This window comes from Amblyomma americanum, chromosome 1 (genome assembly GCF_052857255.1).
Source record: "Amblyomma americanum isolate KBUSLIRL-KWMA chromosome 1, ASM5285725v1, whole genome shotgun sequence".
Taxonomy (NCBI): Eukaryota; Metazoa; Arthropoda; class Arachnida; order Ixodida; family Ixodidae; genus Amblyomma; species Amblyomma americanum.
This window is the reverse complement of record NC_135497.1, coordinates 250,399,172-250,416,792: the sequence shown is the minus strand read 5'-3', so window position 1 is coordinate 250,416,792 and position 17,621 is coordinate 250,399,172. Positions and strand designations below refer to the sequence as shown.

Sequence of the window (17,621 nt, the reverse complement as noted above, 5' to 3'; positions counted from 1 at the left end):
AGCAGGTGAAGTTGATAGCTGTTCCCCTTTCACTTTCAGCTAGCGTAACCCAAGAAACGCCAGATGCAACAGCTGCGTCCCATTAGGGAGGAAGAGTTCCGCTCCAATTGTCACAGCCTTGCAAGCGTGATTATACGTGGACTGAGATGTATTTTAGAGGCGAATATATCTAAACAAGGGCATACTATGCAAATCCTTCCAAATAGAGTAGTCTAGGAATACGACCTCCTCTAAGTTTTCAATAAAGCATACAAGCTAAGTGCTGCGAGTAAAAAGTTTATTAACAGATTTTTCTAAATTAGCAAATGGACAAGGTTAATTATCATGTCACATTCTGCCCGCTTGGCTTCATAACTTAAGTGCAAAAAACGGGTCTCTTGGGCTGCTTATCGTTTGTTTTAAACAATCCCAAGTCTAATTTTGGACGCCCTGTATTAAAGAAACACCAAGGGTAAACGAATCCAGTTGTAAAGCCTGTCTACTGCATTTTTTTTTTAAATTGGAGTATGCACCAATTCAGGTATGCACCAACTAGCCCAAAAAGAGGTGTTAACGCTATCTACTGCAGCGGAAACGATTCAGCAGTCAGAGACTGCTACAGGAATGCACAGGAATTGGCAAAATGCGACAATTAACCTTATGTGCTGCGGTATCAAAACATCACCGCCAGTCTATTCTGAACACTGAGTTCCGCTGTTTCCTCTTACCGGCAGTCCTGGAATGCCGCGAGCGCCAGGATAGCCTCTGTCTCCCTTCACTCCCTGCGGACCCACATTGCCGGGGAATCCCATCGAGCCGTCAGGGCCTACGGAAAAGAGACAAGGCAGTAGGAGACTTTCATAATTGCATTACAACCAGCCTGTAGTCGCAAAGGAATAAGTGGCACCTTGTATATCCGTTGCTTATATATGAAACAGAGCGAGAGAGAGAGAGAAGATGTTATATGTGCCGTGTTTCATCACATTTAATGTGGCCATAGAAGCTTGCGCTCCTTCAGGTGATCTAGAGGCAGCCGTATAGATGAAGCTGCCGACGAGTGGATGCTGAGCGAGCAGCGGGCCTTCCTAACGGGTCGAATGAAATAGATACACAGGTGCACCTACGTCCACACTGGACTGGGCCTTTAACTTGACTCGAGCGGCGCACCAATGCAGTAGCAGTTTTTACGCCTTGAAACTGGCAGATTTACTACAGCTTGACGCCCGTTCTTTAGTGTGAGCGGCACTCAACCACAACTTACGCTTATCGTGGCATACCGGGTCTGTAGTGTTGCAGAATTAAGGTCAGATAAAAGGCTTGTTAGATTCCCAGGTTATGGTGGCAGCCTAACCACTGCGACTGAGTGTGGAGTGTTTGGTTAGAAAACGTGTGTGCGTTTATTTTTCCTTGTGACAGAAAACAAGCAGGAACGAAAGTGACGCTATGTCACACGCCTCCATTCGTCGCTGTTGCTGAGATAGAATCCTGTCCACAGCCACGTATGAAGAAAACACTGAGCTGCAAGGGGTGGCTTCCGCACTCGCAATGACCGTGCTACTCAGTTGCGACCAGAGAATAACAAGTCTCGGCCTCTGCTTCTAAGTGGTACAAGATGTCAAGACTGTGGAGCCTATTCTCTTCGCTAAATAGTATAGACCTACGCTGGTCTATTTCTATCAGAGAGATGAATTTCTGCGGTAATTGCTGCGTTGCGCTCGTAGTTCACGGTTTAGTAACCCCTTTTCACTCAATGCGAGGAAGTGCATGAATTGGAGCTTCAACCGCGATCAAGTTCAGCTTTCTTGGAGATCACTTTTAATTGTAAGGCAGCTGTGGAATATTGTGAGATACTGTTATGAACATATTGATGGGAATGGTCTAACTTTCCAATGTGTACCAAAATCTTGCTTCTAAAGTTTGTCCCGCGCTCTCATCGTGTAGTTAAAGAAAACCAATGGGGTGCTTTTTTGACAGTAACTGTGAGGCAATTGTGGATTACTGGTAAGATGCTGTTATGAACATACTGGTGGTAATGGTCTAACCTACCAATGAGTAGCAAAATCTTGCCTTTAAAGTTATCCTGCACTTGCAACAAGTAGTTAAGGCTGGCACAGAAACCCAGCGGGGTGCATTTTGGACAGTGAATAGCAGAAAACTACAAACTTCCCGAGGAGGGATCTGTGGATATAATGATTGTTAGGCTGCAGTCCTATGCTATGCGAAAAACTTGCCTTCATAAACAGCTTTGGGTTCAAAAATGCGCTTGTCAAGAATATCTGGCTATGATACGGTTACTATGAATGATCGTCAGCGGAAAGCAGAAGCACCTCAGTACAGCGAAGTTATTTTCGGCGTCTGATTATGTGCAAGCACACAGCTCTCACGCAATAAACCACTAACCACGCACTGAACAAAGGAATCAATAGTGAGGCAGGGCGAACCTGTTCTTACAAGATGGCAAGAGAACGAAGTGAGAACAAAGAAACGAAAGTGAAACGCGACAGTCTACGACCAGAGCAAAGATGGAAAATAGGCTAAAGACATCAAAAAAAAAAAATTATAGGGGACACTTAAGCTCCGCCTCAAGGCTATGACGCGATAGTGTAATGGGTTAATTCCTATATATGCAGAAGGTCATTCTCTACTTTACATTTATAGATCCCTGGGAGCCTTCGTACCACTTCTGGCGCAGTGGTTATAAGCGATGCGTCACTGCCCTGCGATGGCAAATACTCCCAGCAGTGGGCCTTACTGTATGGCTTAGGTTGCTCTTCCCGAGCGACCGATCATTCATTTAACTGCAACCTGCCACGGTGGGCAGTTTTCTCACTATTCAATGGGCAGGTTGCGATGACACCGCAAGGTCACGTGACCCAGGTGGCCCACCGCACCCTAGGTTGAGCACCCTACGATGATGCTCTCTGAGCATGTGCCAGAGATATGCTCGTGATTTTTTGCTCGAAACGCTGGCAACGCCGACGCCGGATTTTCTGCATAACGGGGTCTTTAATGCGTTAAAAAGTTTAACGAGCTTTTTAGAGCGAAGCAAGCTAAATCTCCGCTTTGGGAAATGTTGCGCGTACAGCACCATGTTGGTTTGCATACCATTTGGCGTCGTACTCCAAATATACCTTGTCGGCCGTCGTCGCCTGGCTCTCCGCGCGCGCCAGGTATCCCTGGCGGGCAGTAGCCACAATCGTCACCCCTGGGTCCTGTGCGACCGTCCTCGCCTGGTCTGCCAGGCTGGCCCGGAAGACCTGGGTCACCCTGGGGGCCGCGCAGGCCCGGGGGACCGTCGGGCCCTTGTCTTGCCACGCCGAGTCCGGGAGTGCCTTTGTCACCTGAAAGAAGCATGTGTTACCCGCCATGACCTCCTCGCTTGGTAGAAGGCCGCTAGTTTGCTTTTTCACGAGCTAAGCGCGGCGAAAAAGCAAAAAATTGCGTCGGTTAGTTCGTTCTCTTCCTTATTCGCGCCGTTATTTGGGGTAAAATATTCGCAATTAACGCGCAAGTCCTCATCTCTGCTGTCTGTGGCTGGTGCTGTCTTAAAGGGCAAGGCGTTTACTACGGATGTAAGCCGGTTTAGCCCTTTCCCCTGTACGCTCTGGTTAACGTCATGCAACTTGGGGCCATATTTTGCTACGGCTATTCTTCCGCTTCATTCGTTTGCTCCAGCTGCATTGGCAATTACCACCTTTGACAGCATGGCTGATAGCTATGAAACGATGTTAGCTGGCCGGGGTTCCAAAGGCAGTGTTGAACACTTGCCGAGCAGCAAAAGACTGAACCTGGAAATGAGTCGTTTTCGGTGGACCCGGACGTAATAAACTTCAGAGGAATTTTATTCACTGTTCAAAACGAGGCAAGAAAGCACGCCTTGTTAGCAGGAAGAAACAGTTTGCGACAGCGCTGATAGAAGCTTCCACTGCTTGCTTCCTGAACACTTCCTAATTTAATCGACAGCCTCCTTGTCCAGGAACTTGCCTTATCCATCGTTTCGTTTTCTTCGTTTGTACAAAACGCGCAGTTCAGGAGAAATAACCACTGATGGGGGTAGTATTAGTTCTTGCCTGGAGGTCCGGGATCTCCTCGTACGCCGGGAATGCCGGGCCGTCCATCTCTTCCGGGACGCCCGTCTTCTCCCGGCGGTCCATGCACCGTTAGACCCGGTTGGCCTTGCTCTCCCGGCGGGCCTTGGGGACCTTGGGCGCCCGTGGCTCCCCGCAAGCCTGGCAGTCCCGGATGACCTGTGTGGAAGCCAGACATACAGACATGGGGTCTCTTTCGTGTAGCTCCGCGTACACTTACGGCTTCCAATATTCGACACAACACACAAACGCAGTCTTCATAGATCTGTACGCGCGACCTCACGTGGAGGCACTTTCTTTCTGTGAAGCAACGCATAACATCATTCGTAACTGTCCTCGCGCAAACAGCTTATGAAGGCAAGCGAAAGAGAAAGTCGTGGGCTTTTCTTTTGCAGTGTTTTTTTTTTAATCCAAACGTGTCTGACAGTATCGCGTTACGAAATCGGGATGACCAAGATATGGTTTGGTTTATGGGGGTTTAACGTCCCAAAGCGACTCAGGCTATGAGGGACGCCGTAGTGAAGGTCTCCGGAAATTTCGACCACCTGGGGTTCTTTAACGTGCACTGACATCGCACAGTACACGGGCCTCTAGAAGTTCGCCTCCATCGAAATTCGACCGCCGCGGCCAGGATCGAACCCGCGTCTTTCGGGCCAGCAGCCGAGCGCCGTAACCACTCAGCCACCGCGGCGGCTGGATGGCGAAGATATGATGGACGCTTTTTTTCACCCCATGCCACTTTGCTTAAACATGATTGAACTTGCGTAAATCAACCTGCAACGCCCATCGACGGGTCAGTTCTTACTCCTTGTGAAGAATGCAGTAAAGTCTTCACACGAACCGAAAAAGTTGTCAGAGTTACCAGAAAAATACTCGTGCAGAAACAAACGTTAAAGAGCGGCACGCTTCCTCAGGGGAACGTTAGACCTCCTGCATGTTTGCAAACAAACGAGGTGGTGCTGCAGTCAGTGCTGTGGCATGTTGCAAGTTGCGCGTCCGCGCCGTAAGTGTCGCCACGGTCGGAACGATTGCAGCGATCCTGGTATCTGGCAGCAAACGCGGCTGGAGTCAAGCCTAAAAAAAGTAAAATTTCTCGACCATAGTAGACAACACAAACATGCTTATGAATGAAAATATAACCAGTCGTAAGCATTAAAAATAGTATATCAAAGAAATAAATTGCGAAAATGACACAACGCGTCTGCGCCGCCAGTGCCGCCGCGGGCAACGCTGCAGCGCAGTGGCAGCAGACGACAGCGACCGGCGCAAGCATAGCGAAACTACGCGAGCGACTGCCGACGCGACGTGCGCACTGGACCAGCGTGATTACCGTCCTCAGCGTCATGTCGCATATGTATTGTTGCGCGAAGTGGTGCAGCACATCCGGCAAGAGTGGAGAACATCTCTTCAGATTACCTTCTGACCACAGGTATTTATGAATTCACTGACTATCGTATCCCTCTTTGCATAGCCGTTGGCGACCGTTGTGCCTTTGTTTTGACCGCCCTTGGTCGTTACCATTTGAAATTGCCGACGGAATAGAACTAGTTTTACCTGGCGCTGTTTACTGCAGTGGCTTTGGTTTTGCGAGATGAGTTTGATAAGTACGTTTAAGGACATTAAAGCAAAATTAAGGGAAGGTGCTGCAGTTTGAGATGGCCCAACAGCCGTTGCCTCTCGTAAGCGTGGGACCGTTAGTTACCTTGCTTGCTTGTTCGCATGTGTGTGTGTGTGTGTCTGACTCACTGACTTTTCTCGCTGCCTTTAAAAGCTTATTCCCCGCAGATTCCGGTGCCCTCAGAGTGTATTTTAAATATGAATATTCTAACTTCTGTGCCTATAGCGTCGTCAGCGGAGTAATTGTAATGCTCAGTTTGGCTGTTTCTTTACGGAGTTCAGCGCGCTTGAATATTATTTCTTGCGTGTTCGTGCATGGTTTCTGCAGCAGTGATGCACGTCACATAAATTATCGAGCTGTTCAGACTAACACCACTAGTGTTGGACACCGCGCTGAAAGTCCATTGCACGCCGTGAGCCGCATATAGAAAGTCCGCCGGTCTTGTTTTTCTTACTTTTACCGGAGCTGTTCCTCGCGATATCCGCGCTCAACCACCCATGTACTCCGTGGAAGCGTTTCTCGAAACTATTGCCTACCGTAGTGCTGCCGCTCCAGCATTGTAAATTTCGCTCCACACTCCACCCCGGCTGTCCTCTACGCTGCTCGCTCGCGGGGCGCACGACTGACCTTGGAGGGCTCTGAACTCTCCGCATTATTCCCATCTCCTCACATATGTCTCTTATCTCGCGCCTTGTCCTTGACAGCTTTTGGGAAGCTCGCAAATAGTTTCGCCTAGTACGCCGGAAACGCTCGTTTCCGGCGGGTGGGTGAGGGGAAGGCGAAGGTCGCTTTCTTCTTGTCTGTGTCTTTTTTGGGACATTTCCCTTGCTTAAGCACTTTTTTCCCCTTCTTCTGGACCCATGCTATTTGCCTGCACCTTCAGTTTCTTGAAAGAGCAGTGTTTCCTGTTGATGTTCTGCTCACATCCCTTTCACACTTCCCATTTGATCACAGTGAAAGCAAAAGATGAAAAACTGTGCCTACTGGTTCATTTACCTGCTGTTCTTAATCCAGACTTCAAATTTGTGGGCAAGCAGCTGTCTGCCATAGCATAGCTACATTGGCACTTGTGTTTAATGGAGGAATTAGAAAAGAACGAATCATGGGTGGTGGTTAGTATGCAGTTACCTAGAGAAAAGTGTGAGTGGAATAATTGCTATGATCAGATAGAGCTTAAGTCTGCAGTGAAGCTCTGTCCCCATTTCTATCTGCTGCACAAAATTATGCCGCACCCAAAAAGCAGTTGGAACAAAGAACTAGTTATTGTTACCTAAACCAAAAGCAGATCACAAAAGAAAACATAAGCTCAAGAATTTTAAAGGTTCTGGCTTGTCGATCATAGCCAGACATTAAAAAGGTGATTTCATTCATCGTTTCGATTGGCCAGCATAGCAATAGACTAGCAGGCTGTGGCACATTGTTACAAACTGCTGTCTTATTTTGCTTGCATCCTGCCACAGTTGTTTTCACGCATATATGTTATATAATGTTCGTACCCCTTTGCTGTGTTAGGAGATGCTAATAAGCATTCCTGAAGTGAGGTATGCAAACCTTTAAAATGTATGAAATCATGTTATTTGGCTGTTTTTCAGATTCTCCATTTGGCTGAAATATGCCAATAGGCTTGAACTCCTGGAGACACCAAGGGAAAAGGTCTACAAAACATACAGGCTCTGCTCAAAGCACTTCACGAGGGATTGCTTCACTAGTGATGCCTGCACAAGGCTCACGCATGAAGCAGTCCCTTCCGTGAAGGTGCATGAGCCTCGTCTGAGAGCCTTGGTGCACCCGGGTAAGCAAAATTCCTCTCCCAGTAAATTCTTCCCAAGCTTGATCCCTCAGTGTATCCTGTGGCTTTTTTGTTGCAGATTTCTATGAAGGAGGTGCGGCACAAGGTGAGGGCACTATTTTCAGAAAAACCCATCCTGTAAATGTAAGACCAAAGGGAACAATTGCATTCATAGAGGCTAACTGCAAACATCACTTCCCGGGCACAAAACTTTCCTGCTTCAATGTCATGTGGCCATTGTTTCAGTTGCATCAGACTGCAGTTGTGTACCATGTTGTAGCTTAAATTTCTCTTAACCATATTAACAATCAGATGCTGGATAGTGCACTCCAGCAGCAGTGAGGAAAATAATTTTTACAACTCTATGTTTAGTATTCTTGTCATTATTACTTACTGTTCGCTGCGGTGAATAGAGGGCAGACTGCGCGAATTCACTCCAAAATAGCACACAGGGTCAAGAAAGAACACACACACGCACAAACTGCCAGCAGCTTATTGTGACACACGAGGCGGTAATTATACATGAAGTGGCCGCATATTGTGCAAGCATGGAGGGTAAACATTTTACCGGTTTCTAAGGTAAAAATGGTTCTTTGAGGAGCAACCCGCCAGGATATTTAGCGATGCACATGTCACTTAGGCTATCTGATTTCTTCCTGAATGATTTCGGGAATAAGTTTGCAAGCATTAATAGTGGTGACATTGCACGCTTCATAGATAGGTTTGCAGTTTGATTTGTATTTCCTACAATGCACATCAAGTGAATTTATGGCCTCGTGGTTCACAGTAAAGTGTTCGTTTGTGTGTTTTCATTCTTCTTCCTGTGTGCTGCTGTGCTATTTTGTATGTCGCGGTATATTGATCGCACAAATTTTTCCTTTTTAATCGTAACTGCCTACAAACTCACAAAAACGATTTAAGCCCAATTTAAGATCACACTAACTCCCAGCAAGAGAAACCGTTCCAAATAGAACATCAAGGCCATACTGTGCACTGAGCAGAAGGTGCTGCTATGCAGAGCTTGATTGGCTATCTTTTTTTCCTTGTTCGCATAGGCATTGAATCCGCTTCACCACTACAGTCCACTGCTGCACCAGTGGAAGTCATGCTTGGTCACGGTAAGTCTTCCTGCAATCTTGCATAGGAAAACATTCCTAATGTCTCACTACACCAGTTGGTTTGTTTTCCTTGGGAGTAACTAAGTGGTACCTATATTTCAGACTACTTGCCGTTGCCATCAACACTTGGGCTAGGCACAATTGCTGGTGCAGATTCTGCTGTCCATGACACAGGTAGGTGCACTAAGTCAGGATCTGTTTTACATTACAGCTTGAAATGAAGAACTTTTCATTTGGTTCAGGCTAACCCTGTAATGCAGTATTACTTATGCTGAGGGCTCTGTCATAGCACAAAAAAATAAACATATGTAATTACTTTGCTGGCTGATTTCTTTAGATTGGGAGTGTCTAAGCGGTCGTTTAATTGCAGACGACCCACACTCTTCACGTGCCCCGCAGCTCACTGATGTGCAGACTACGCCCCCTCCCCCAGCTGACGAAGAAGGTAGGTGCAATGCACTAATAGTGCAGTGATAATCTATGAAAATTCAACAATAGACTGCAGCACTATTGCTGCAGATTTGCACGTAATAAATTAACCCTCTGAAATAGCAGCAGTGTGCAATTATGTCGTGGTGTGCAATAATTAGGTGCACGTCGGCACATCTTACTGTACCACTACTTCGGATGCCAGACATTTGTTTCAGAAGAGAAGAAACAAGTGTTAACTTTATGCTCACCAACTAGTATTTCATATATTTTTCTGTGTGCATATGTATGAATGCATTGTTTACGTGGTGGACCCCTGTGTTATCTGTACAGAATTATATTTACAGGTAATTTTTCATTCAGCTCAATGAAAACATTGGATAGCCTTCTCAGGTACTTGTTCTTAAAATTGCTTCACTAGCCTGTTGCTTACCATTCACATACACGCTGCGTAGCCAGGCTAAAAATGTGCACCTGAGAATTAAAATACTTGGTTGAAGCCTCCCACAGTGTGTTTATTTATTTGACAGGTGCTGCCCAAAGCACACCCATCAGAGTGATTGCATCAGCATCATGGGACTCACCTGATTATGGTAAGTACTCAAGAAAACATTAGAATTTATTGCAAACTACAACCTTCCACTTCAATGAAAAAGTATGCATCGGTAACCTTGATATATTCATGATGGGTATCGGCAGGCCCGTAACAGCGTGTAGGTATCGCTTTACTGCACATAAATATTTCTGGTTTTTTCCATTTGCTTAACTCAAGCTTGTCATGAAAAATTGCTCTGAATATTAAGCAGGCAAAACACATGGATAACAATGAGATCCATTAACTATTACCCTGTCTGTATTACGAGCAACTAGTTTCCATTTAAGCGAGGCGTAAAGTTGGTCGCCAGAAAAAACTGTCCCTATCAGCGAGGATCATATTAACGGGGCACGACTGTATTCATCATTTCACACAAAAACATTGCCCTGCAAGTTTGGCAACCTGTAGCCCTGTGACTGCACCCTAATCTTGATTTTGTGAGGGATGTAGATGTAGGTCTCGCTCTGAGGCAAACATAAATATGCTTTTTTTATATATTTTTTGCAGCTGAAGCTGGTCCTAGTGGCCTCAGCGGTGCCAAAGAGAGTGTCAGACAGCCAGTGATGACACCAGCATCAGGAACGCCCAAGAGTCGGCGGAGGAAGGGCGCAGTTGTGTACACCCCTCGCACCAAAAAGCGCTTCGAGAAGTTGCATTCTCGAAGCGACAGGTACCGAAAGCCACTGAGTCGGATTAGGAAAAGGCACGACACAAGGCGAGTAACGCAGCAGGAGGCTCTCAACAAGCTTGAACCGCATTTGCCACAAGACCTTTTTGAATTGGTTAAAGCTCAAATCAGGCTCTGCTCATTTCCGAAATCCAAAAAGCACTGGTCAAAACAAATTAAACAATTCGCTCTCAATTTGTTCTTTCACTCTCCAAAAGCTTATCGCTTCCTCAGAGAAAAGCTCCATTTGCCACATGTGAGGACGCTAAGGCGCTGGCTGGCAGACATCCCAATGACACCTGGTATCATTCCAGGTGCCATGGATGCAATAGAATCAATTACAAAAGATTGGCCACTACAAGACAAAGCATGCTGTCTTTTATTCGATGAAATATCCTTGAAAAAAAATTTGATGTATGATCAATCAAAAGATATTGTAATTGGCTTCACAGATGATGGGAATACTAGGACTTCTCGTGTGGCAAACATAGCCCTTGTTATGGCGGTGTCTGGCATATCAAGAAGTTGGATGCAGCCAGTAGCCTTTGCAGCGTCCCACAATGCAACTTCAGTTCTTGCAATGCGCAAGCTGCTATTAGATTTAATTCAGCAGCTTCAAACCAAAGGTCTTCTGGTGAAAGCGGTCATTTGTGATCAAGGGTCGAACAATGTGAGTCTGTCAAGAATGCTCATCCATTCTATCCATGAACCATATTTTGTTGTCAACAACCGCAAAATATACTTCATGTTTGACACCCCACACCTAATCAAATGCACAAGAAATAATTTGCGACGACATAAGCTCACCATTGGCTCTGAGGTTGTTGACTGGACACACATCGAAACCCTTTACAAAAAAACTCGTCACATTGATCGGGCCTCCAAAACACCAGTTGAGCATCTCAAAAGCAGATTGGCAAAAAAACTAAAAGAGCAACACATCTACAGGATGCCCTTTGCTGACATGAGAGTGAAGTACGCCACACAAGTGTTCAGCGAATCCGTATCTGTGGCACTCCTCACTCTCATTGCCATTCAAGAGCTTCCTGTTGATGCAAAATTTACAGCAGAGTTCACGGAAAGGATGGATAAGCTTTTTGACTGCCTGAACAGTTCGGCCCTGAAAAAGCAGGACGACAAGTTGCGGTACGCAATGACAGAAGGCTCGGAACATCATGTCTTCCTTGAGTCGTGCATAGATTGGATCGCCCAATGGCATTTTGGTGGTCCTCTGGACAAGCAACCACACACCATCAAAGGTTGGCAGATTACAATCAAAGCCTTACTTCTGCTGTGGACAGATCTAAAGGCAGATTTCGATTACACTCATCTTTTCACTCGTCGGTTGCAGCAGGATCCGTTGGAAAATTTTTTTGCAATAGTTCGTCAAAAACATGGCTGCAATGAGACACCTAATGTGTACCAATTCGTGGCTGCTGTAAAACATATTTGGATTGGCCAACTTTTCAAACTTTCGCAAGGAAACTGCGAAGTGACAACACATGCGTTCCTCACCAACTTGGAGAGTGTTTCTGCAGTATTGTCACCAAGCAGCACTCCAAGCACAAGCCACAGCAGGCAGCAAGGCTCAGGTTCATCTGACTTGCAGGCGTCTTCACAAGATGCCCCTGACATAGTATACGAAAATGTTGTGTACCATGTTGCTGGCACTCTTGTGAAGAGCTTTCTTGACCAGAGAACCACAGAATGCACATGTGAGGGAACACTCCTTGCAGCAGACGGTGGCTCTCTCCATGGACGACACCAATTCTTTGCACTACTCAAGGAGAATGGTGTTCCCGAGCACCTTTTCCAGTCAATTGCCGCAACTTCTGAGGCATGTCTAAATTATATAAAGAAATTGGATTCGGCCTTCAGAAAAGAAATCTCTTGCTGTGCTCATTTGTCCAATGTGTCCAGGAATCTTGTTGAGAGGATGCCTAACCAGCAAGCTGTTTTCTGTTCATTAGGCTGCAAAATTAAATTCCTTAAATTATTCTGCCGCACAAGGCTGCATTGGCACCTTTCCTTTTTAAACAGGAGCATGACGTCAAAAACAAAACAGAGTGCTCCCGCCAGAAAGAGGCGCAAATTAGCCGGCTAAATTCATGAGGCACTGTGTTAGGATATTATTGTATTTGGATTTTTAATGCTGCCTACTTACTACACATGTGCTCTCTCTTTAACTTTTTGTTGTACTATTTATTTTTTATGTATATAAGTATTTATGTACCTGTTTATCCGTAATTCTGCTCCGATTGCACATATACTGTACTGACTGCTTTTGCTCCTGCTGCGTTACTTCTTTTACAAAGTACAAGTTTGCCTTCTAGAAGCCTTGTGTGCCTTGTTAGTATGAGCATTGCTATGACCATTGGTTCTCAAATTAATATTGCTGAATGCTAACAACTTACAAGAGGTGCTAGGGAAACCGTTTTGTTTTGGCTTCTCTTTCTTCCTGCGTGACAAGTATACAGGCTCAGTGCCCTTCAAGGAATGCCAGAATTCAGTTAATGATTGGCTGTATGCTAACCATAGTTCTTATGATCAGTAACAGTGCCATTTGTGCAAAAAGTAAATTTGTGAAGCACACCATAATGTTGAAGCATACATCGATTCAGGTGCTCGCAAAAACCAAAAAGTGCTCTGCGGAACCCAGGAGTTCTTGTGGTATATAACTTGGCAACCTCTGGTCATGGCTTGCCCTCTGTTATGCTGCTGGGAAAATTGGTGATAGCTACAGTTCATTTCATACATAAGGTACAACACAGTGAAATGTACGAAAGTAATCAGCAAGAAAAAATGAAGGGAGGTATGTTATTCCGTGCTTGTTTTGTGGCCGAGTGGTCTGAGGACTGACAAAGCAACAGCGTGTCGTCAGCAATAACAGTGCATTTAATCAAGCTCATGACAAATGCGTCATGTAGTAAGCCTGTAGGCAAAGCATTCACCATGTTTCGCTCACCACAAGGAACGCACTACTTTTTGGTCATGGATGCAGGCAGCGCAAACAAGAGCGCTAGCTTTGACAGCATTGCACCTGATGTATGAAACAGAGAGCAGAACCCACAGGCAGCAAACGCGGACTGGCTCAGGTGCTCGGCTCTGTAACATTTAAGAGGGGTGTACGCATAAGATGAAAAATGTTTGACATGTTTGCTGGTGTCCAATACAAGCGTGCTCGAAATATGCTGCGGTGCTATTTGTAGTTGCTTTTTTTTTTCCTTCTGGAAGTTGTAGCGTTTGGGGGTTTCACCTTTTGGAGCAACACATGGGTCATGAGGGGCACAATAGCAGCGGCCGGCGCATTACGCTGAACTGTGTGGCGTCCATAAGCGTTTGCAGATACTGTACAGTACACGGACCACTTGCAATTTACCATTCAGTAATATAATAACTGGACATTGTGGTAGATGCAGTATAACGCCACATAGAGAAACATTACTGGCCTGTTACGAACCCTGTGCGTTTTCATTTCTCAGATGAGTTATTTATACGCACGCATATTTTGTTACACCCCAATGTGTCATCGCAAGCTGAATTAATGACCTCCAATTACTGTTCGTCACCAGCCACGGCCACAACTGTTCAGAGAATTTTCATAAAGTCGCTTCTCCACACAATTCTCGGCCTGCCCTGGTTGCATCTTCCTCCCCTTGGTATCTACAAAACAAAGAAACCAAAATAGGGCATGGCAGACGAGCTGTGTCCTAAAGCATGCAAGCCTGTAACTCATCTGCCAAGAGCTAAACGTGCCCAAGGTTACCTAAGTTCTTTTCATGGCATCTGTTTACTAAGTTATAGCACTGCAGCATATTATGTTGTCCTTAGTCTGATGCAACGAGTGAAAGGCTGAAACTTTTCGCTGCCCTTCTCTGTATGTGTGTATGCATAGCCACAGACAGATACATTTCAATACATCTCGGATGTTGTACTTCACTGCTGTTCATCTGAACCTGCACAAAAGCATATGCTACATGAATGTAGCACATGCTTATATGTACCGGACCTACCTTGATAGTACCTTACCTCTTTGTACCCTGTATATATTCTCTGTGCACTCGCTCATGTGTTCTAGGTTTCCATAATGGAATTTATTAATTTTGATTTTTAGAACGATTGTCACTGATATTGCAATGCCCAAGATGCCTAAAATCACTTTTGTACATCGATTGTCACTACTGATGTTTCCTTTAATAAACTGTTCTTTGGAGAAAACTATTTACGTTTTTGGTACTCGAGCGAGCGCCCTAAGCAGCTGCTAATCAGCCGCGCTGGCCGCGCCGCTCGCCACCATGCACCGTGCTGCCTCAACAGACACATCGAAATGCAAAAGCGGGTAAGCAGATGTCGTAAGTACTTAGGAAATCAAGCGGGAATGCAGCGCGGGAGCAGCAAGTCACCAGTATTTACGAAGCTTGCATCGAGCTAGCGGCAGCCAGCACCACGAACGCGCGAGCAACCGCCCGCAACCAGCCGGGTAAACAAACGCCGACATATTGGATTTTTCTGGATTGGCTTGGCTGAGCTTGTTTCAAAAAGTTTTGAGCAATTTATGTTTTTACCGCCAACTCCCAGGCACCGCCACCGTCGCATTTCAAAATCGTCCCCATTGGCTCTACGGGAATGTCACACCCTTGCTGCAGTCGCTAGCGGGCTCGCGGTAGGCAAAAGGCAAGGGAGTGGCGTCGCCGAGAGGTGGCGAGCGCGGGTTTTCAAGACTTGTAGGCGCATTTTCAGTTTCTGCGAATCACAGCAATGGTTGGCGCATTTTCAGTTTCTGCGAATCACAGCAATGGTTGATGCTTTCAACTTAGTAATTTCTTGAAGTACACGAGCTCGAGTTGGCCACGTGTGGCTTATGCAGAGAAATAGTTCGCCACTGTGTATTGTATACAGTATTGTGCGTTTTTATCGCTGACACTTTCAAAATTCCCCCCCCCCCCCCTCAACCGCTGGCTCGTTTGCGGTGAAACTGCACACAGAGCTTGCGTATTATGATAACTTTTGTATCGTAGCAAGTTTGACAATGGTACTTACTTAGTTCAGGCGCACATGATGCGAAAACGTAAGCGTCTACGAGAGATCGGCGAGCCAAAATATATATTATTTGAGCCAAAACCCGCAGACGACGCTTTTTCGCTGAGAACCGGCAGTGGCGCCATCTGTTTTCGGCAGCGAAAAGTGTCACGACGGAGCGTCCTGCGAGAAAAAGAGCCGTTCTTCCGGCCTAATGTGTGTATATCGTTTTAATAGGGCAAATGATGAGATACGCCTGGAATTGGTTTGTTTTTCAGTGCTATAATTTGAAAATACTTAAGATGAAGCAAATGCCGAACGGCATATTCAAAGGGCCCGCGCTCCTTGTAACGCTCACCTCGGCGGCCTAGTCGTGACGCTTTCCGCTGCCGAAAACAGATGGCGCCACTGCCAGTTCTCAGCGAAAAAGCGTCGTCTGCGGTTTTTGGCTCGCCGATCTCTCGTAGACGCTTACGTTTTCGCATCATGTGCGCCTGAACTAAGTAAGTACTATTGTCAAACTTGCTACGATACAAAAGTTACCATAATACGCAAGCTCTGTGTGCAGTTTCACCGCAAACGAGCCAGCGGTTGAGGCGGGGAAATTTTTGAAAGTGTCAGCGATAAAAACGCACAATACTGTATATGGTTTGTAGTAAACAGAAAGCGTTTCTGCCGTTGATTTCCACGCTAGGCATTGAATAAAATGGGAAGTTTTGACACTGTGCTAGCGCTCTAGACAGAATGATTTTACTTCGGGACAGTAGTGAGAGGAAGTGCTGGCGTTGTTTCGGCGGAGCAGACGTGCGCTCACCGCCTGCTGACATGCGTACGTGTCGCGCTGTGCGAAAAGTGGGGACAGCGTCGTGTCCCCATTCTCCCCTGTCTCGCTCAAGCGCTGTTTTTAGCCGCAGGATCACGCACCAGCCAGGCCGACTTCTGTCTCCCCTTGTTAAACTGGTCGATTTGGTGAAAATTTCTGGAATTATTTTCTTTCTTAGCCCTGGGGTCTTCTGTTTCGTGACGAAAAATTATAGCAAAATATTCAGCAGATGTTTATAATTCACAACGAAAACGGCGCGAAATACGAGGACAAAAGAGAAACAAACACGACAGGACCAGCGTGTTTCTCTTTTGTCCCTGTATTTCGCGCCATTTTCTTTGTGAATCATGAACCAACTAGCCCAAACTAGAGTTCTCCTAGAAATTTATAAATTACGCTTTTTAGATGTGTGGTCGTCGAAAATTGTGAGGTAATTTCTTTGAGGCTTTGTTTGAGTTCAGTACCACATTTCTTTAACCAAAGCTCAAGAGAAGAGGCCAAAAACGGGGAAATAAACGTTAAGGTTTGTTTTCTGGCCTTTCACCTTTTCCGCGACTGGGATCGACTCACACCTTCGTAATTTCGTAACGCATGAAAATAGAATGATTCTATTTGTCGCAAACGATTCCTGCGGCATTGAGGAGTGTAATAAATCCTTGTTTTTTTTCCTACACATGCAGTACTATGGTTGTTATTTCTGTATAAGAAACGTTTTCATGCAACTATGCATGCATAAGTACTGATCATCTAAAAAAACTAATAGCGTCATCATACAGAACAGGGCTTTGTGAACATGCTGGCATAAAAAAAATTGCGCACTTTCTACTCAATTATTTAAGACCTTGGGGTGACTTGACGAGGGTGTTAATTATAATTACCAAAGAACTATACCAGGTATAGCTATAAAAATGAAACGCATTACTGAAACTAGCGTAGCCATTTCATATTTGCACCAAATTTATAGTATCGCATGCATAAATAACGAAAATACTTTTCATTGCCACGTCCCCTCTCAATCTCGCCACTTGTCTGTTAGTAGCACGCCTGCGGCTGCTTCTTTCCAAACAAGCTTCGCGATCATGAAACATGCATGATGCAATGAAAAAGCATGCGGATTTTCGCAGCTATTCTAAGCACGCCAACGTGACTGCGCAAGATTGACAGAACTTACCACACTTCTTTCTACTCGAATCAAATAATTACGCCGGTCATATTAAGAAACAGTTTAAAGTAAATATCAAATGCCATAAAACGCGCCATTGAAACATGCTGTGCTATTAAAAAAAGACCGCATTCCTTGGGGCTGAGTGAACCTGCCGGCGCCCCGTGCACACCGGCTCAAGTTGATATATGTGTGCAGCTACATATGTGCTTTTTTTCCTTGCACAGTTATAAACGTACTATGCTGATGTTCAGGTGAATGAACGCAGTAACTTGCATGCTATTAAGTACATTGAGTGGCAGTACCGATTGACTCCCAGACTTTGCGCTTTACT

The 17,621-nt window shown here is 45.6% G+C and overlaps 2 protein-coding genes across 2 annotated transcripts in view; one reads left to right on the top strand and one right to left on the bottom strand.

Moving 5' to 3' along the window:
• The window catches only part of LOC144114913 (uncharacterized), an 80,448-nt gene that overhangs the window by 30,478 nt on the left and 32,349 nt on the right, over positions 1-17,621 (bottom strand). Inside the window, exons 17-19 of the mRNA XM_077648936.1 lie at positions 4,050-4,226; positions 3,111-3,320; positions 708-805 (exon numbers count right to left, since the gene is read on the bottom strand). Of these exons, the coding sequence (XP_077505062.1) occupies positions 708-805; positions 3,111-3,320; positions 4,050-4,226 (485 nt within the window). The remainder of the gene's footprint in view (positions 1-707; positions 806-3,110; positions 3,321-4,049; positions 4,227-17,621) is intronic.
• Positions 5,157-17,545, top strand: LOC144116430 (uncharacterized). Its single transcript, XM_077651173.1, has 9 exons — positions 5,157-5,496; positions 7,278-7,477; positions 7,554-7,580; positions 8,530-8,592; positions 8,695-8,766; positions 8,963-9,037; positions 9,552-9,614; positions 10,124-10,331; positions 17,515-17,545. The coding sequence occupies exons 1-9, from the start codon at positions 5,255-5,257 to the stop codon at positions 17,543-17,545; spliced, it is 981 nt and encodes a 326-aa protein (XP_077507299.1). The 5' UTR covers positions 5,157-5,254.

Coding starts and splice junctions, on each gene's coding strand:
- LOC144116430 (XM_077651173.1), top strand. CDS start 5,255: ATGACACAACGCGTCTGCGCCGCCAGTGCCGCCGCGGGCAACGCTGCA. Junction 8,593..8,694: donor GGAAGTCATGCTTGGTCACG/GTAAGTCTTCCT, acceptor CCTATATTTCAG/ACTACTTGCCGTTGCCATCA. Junction 9,615..10,123: donor ATGGGACTCACCTGATTATG/GTAAGTACTCAA, acceptor TATTTTTTGCAG/CTGAAGCTGGTCCTAGTGGC.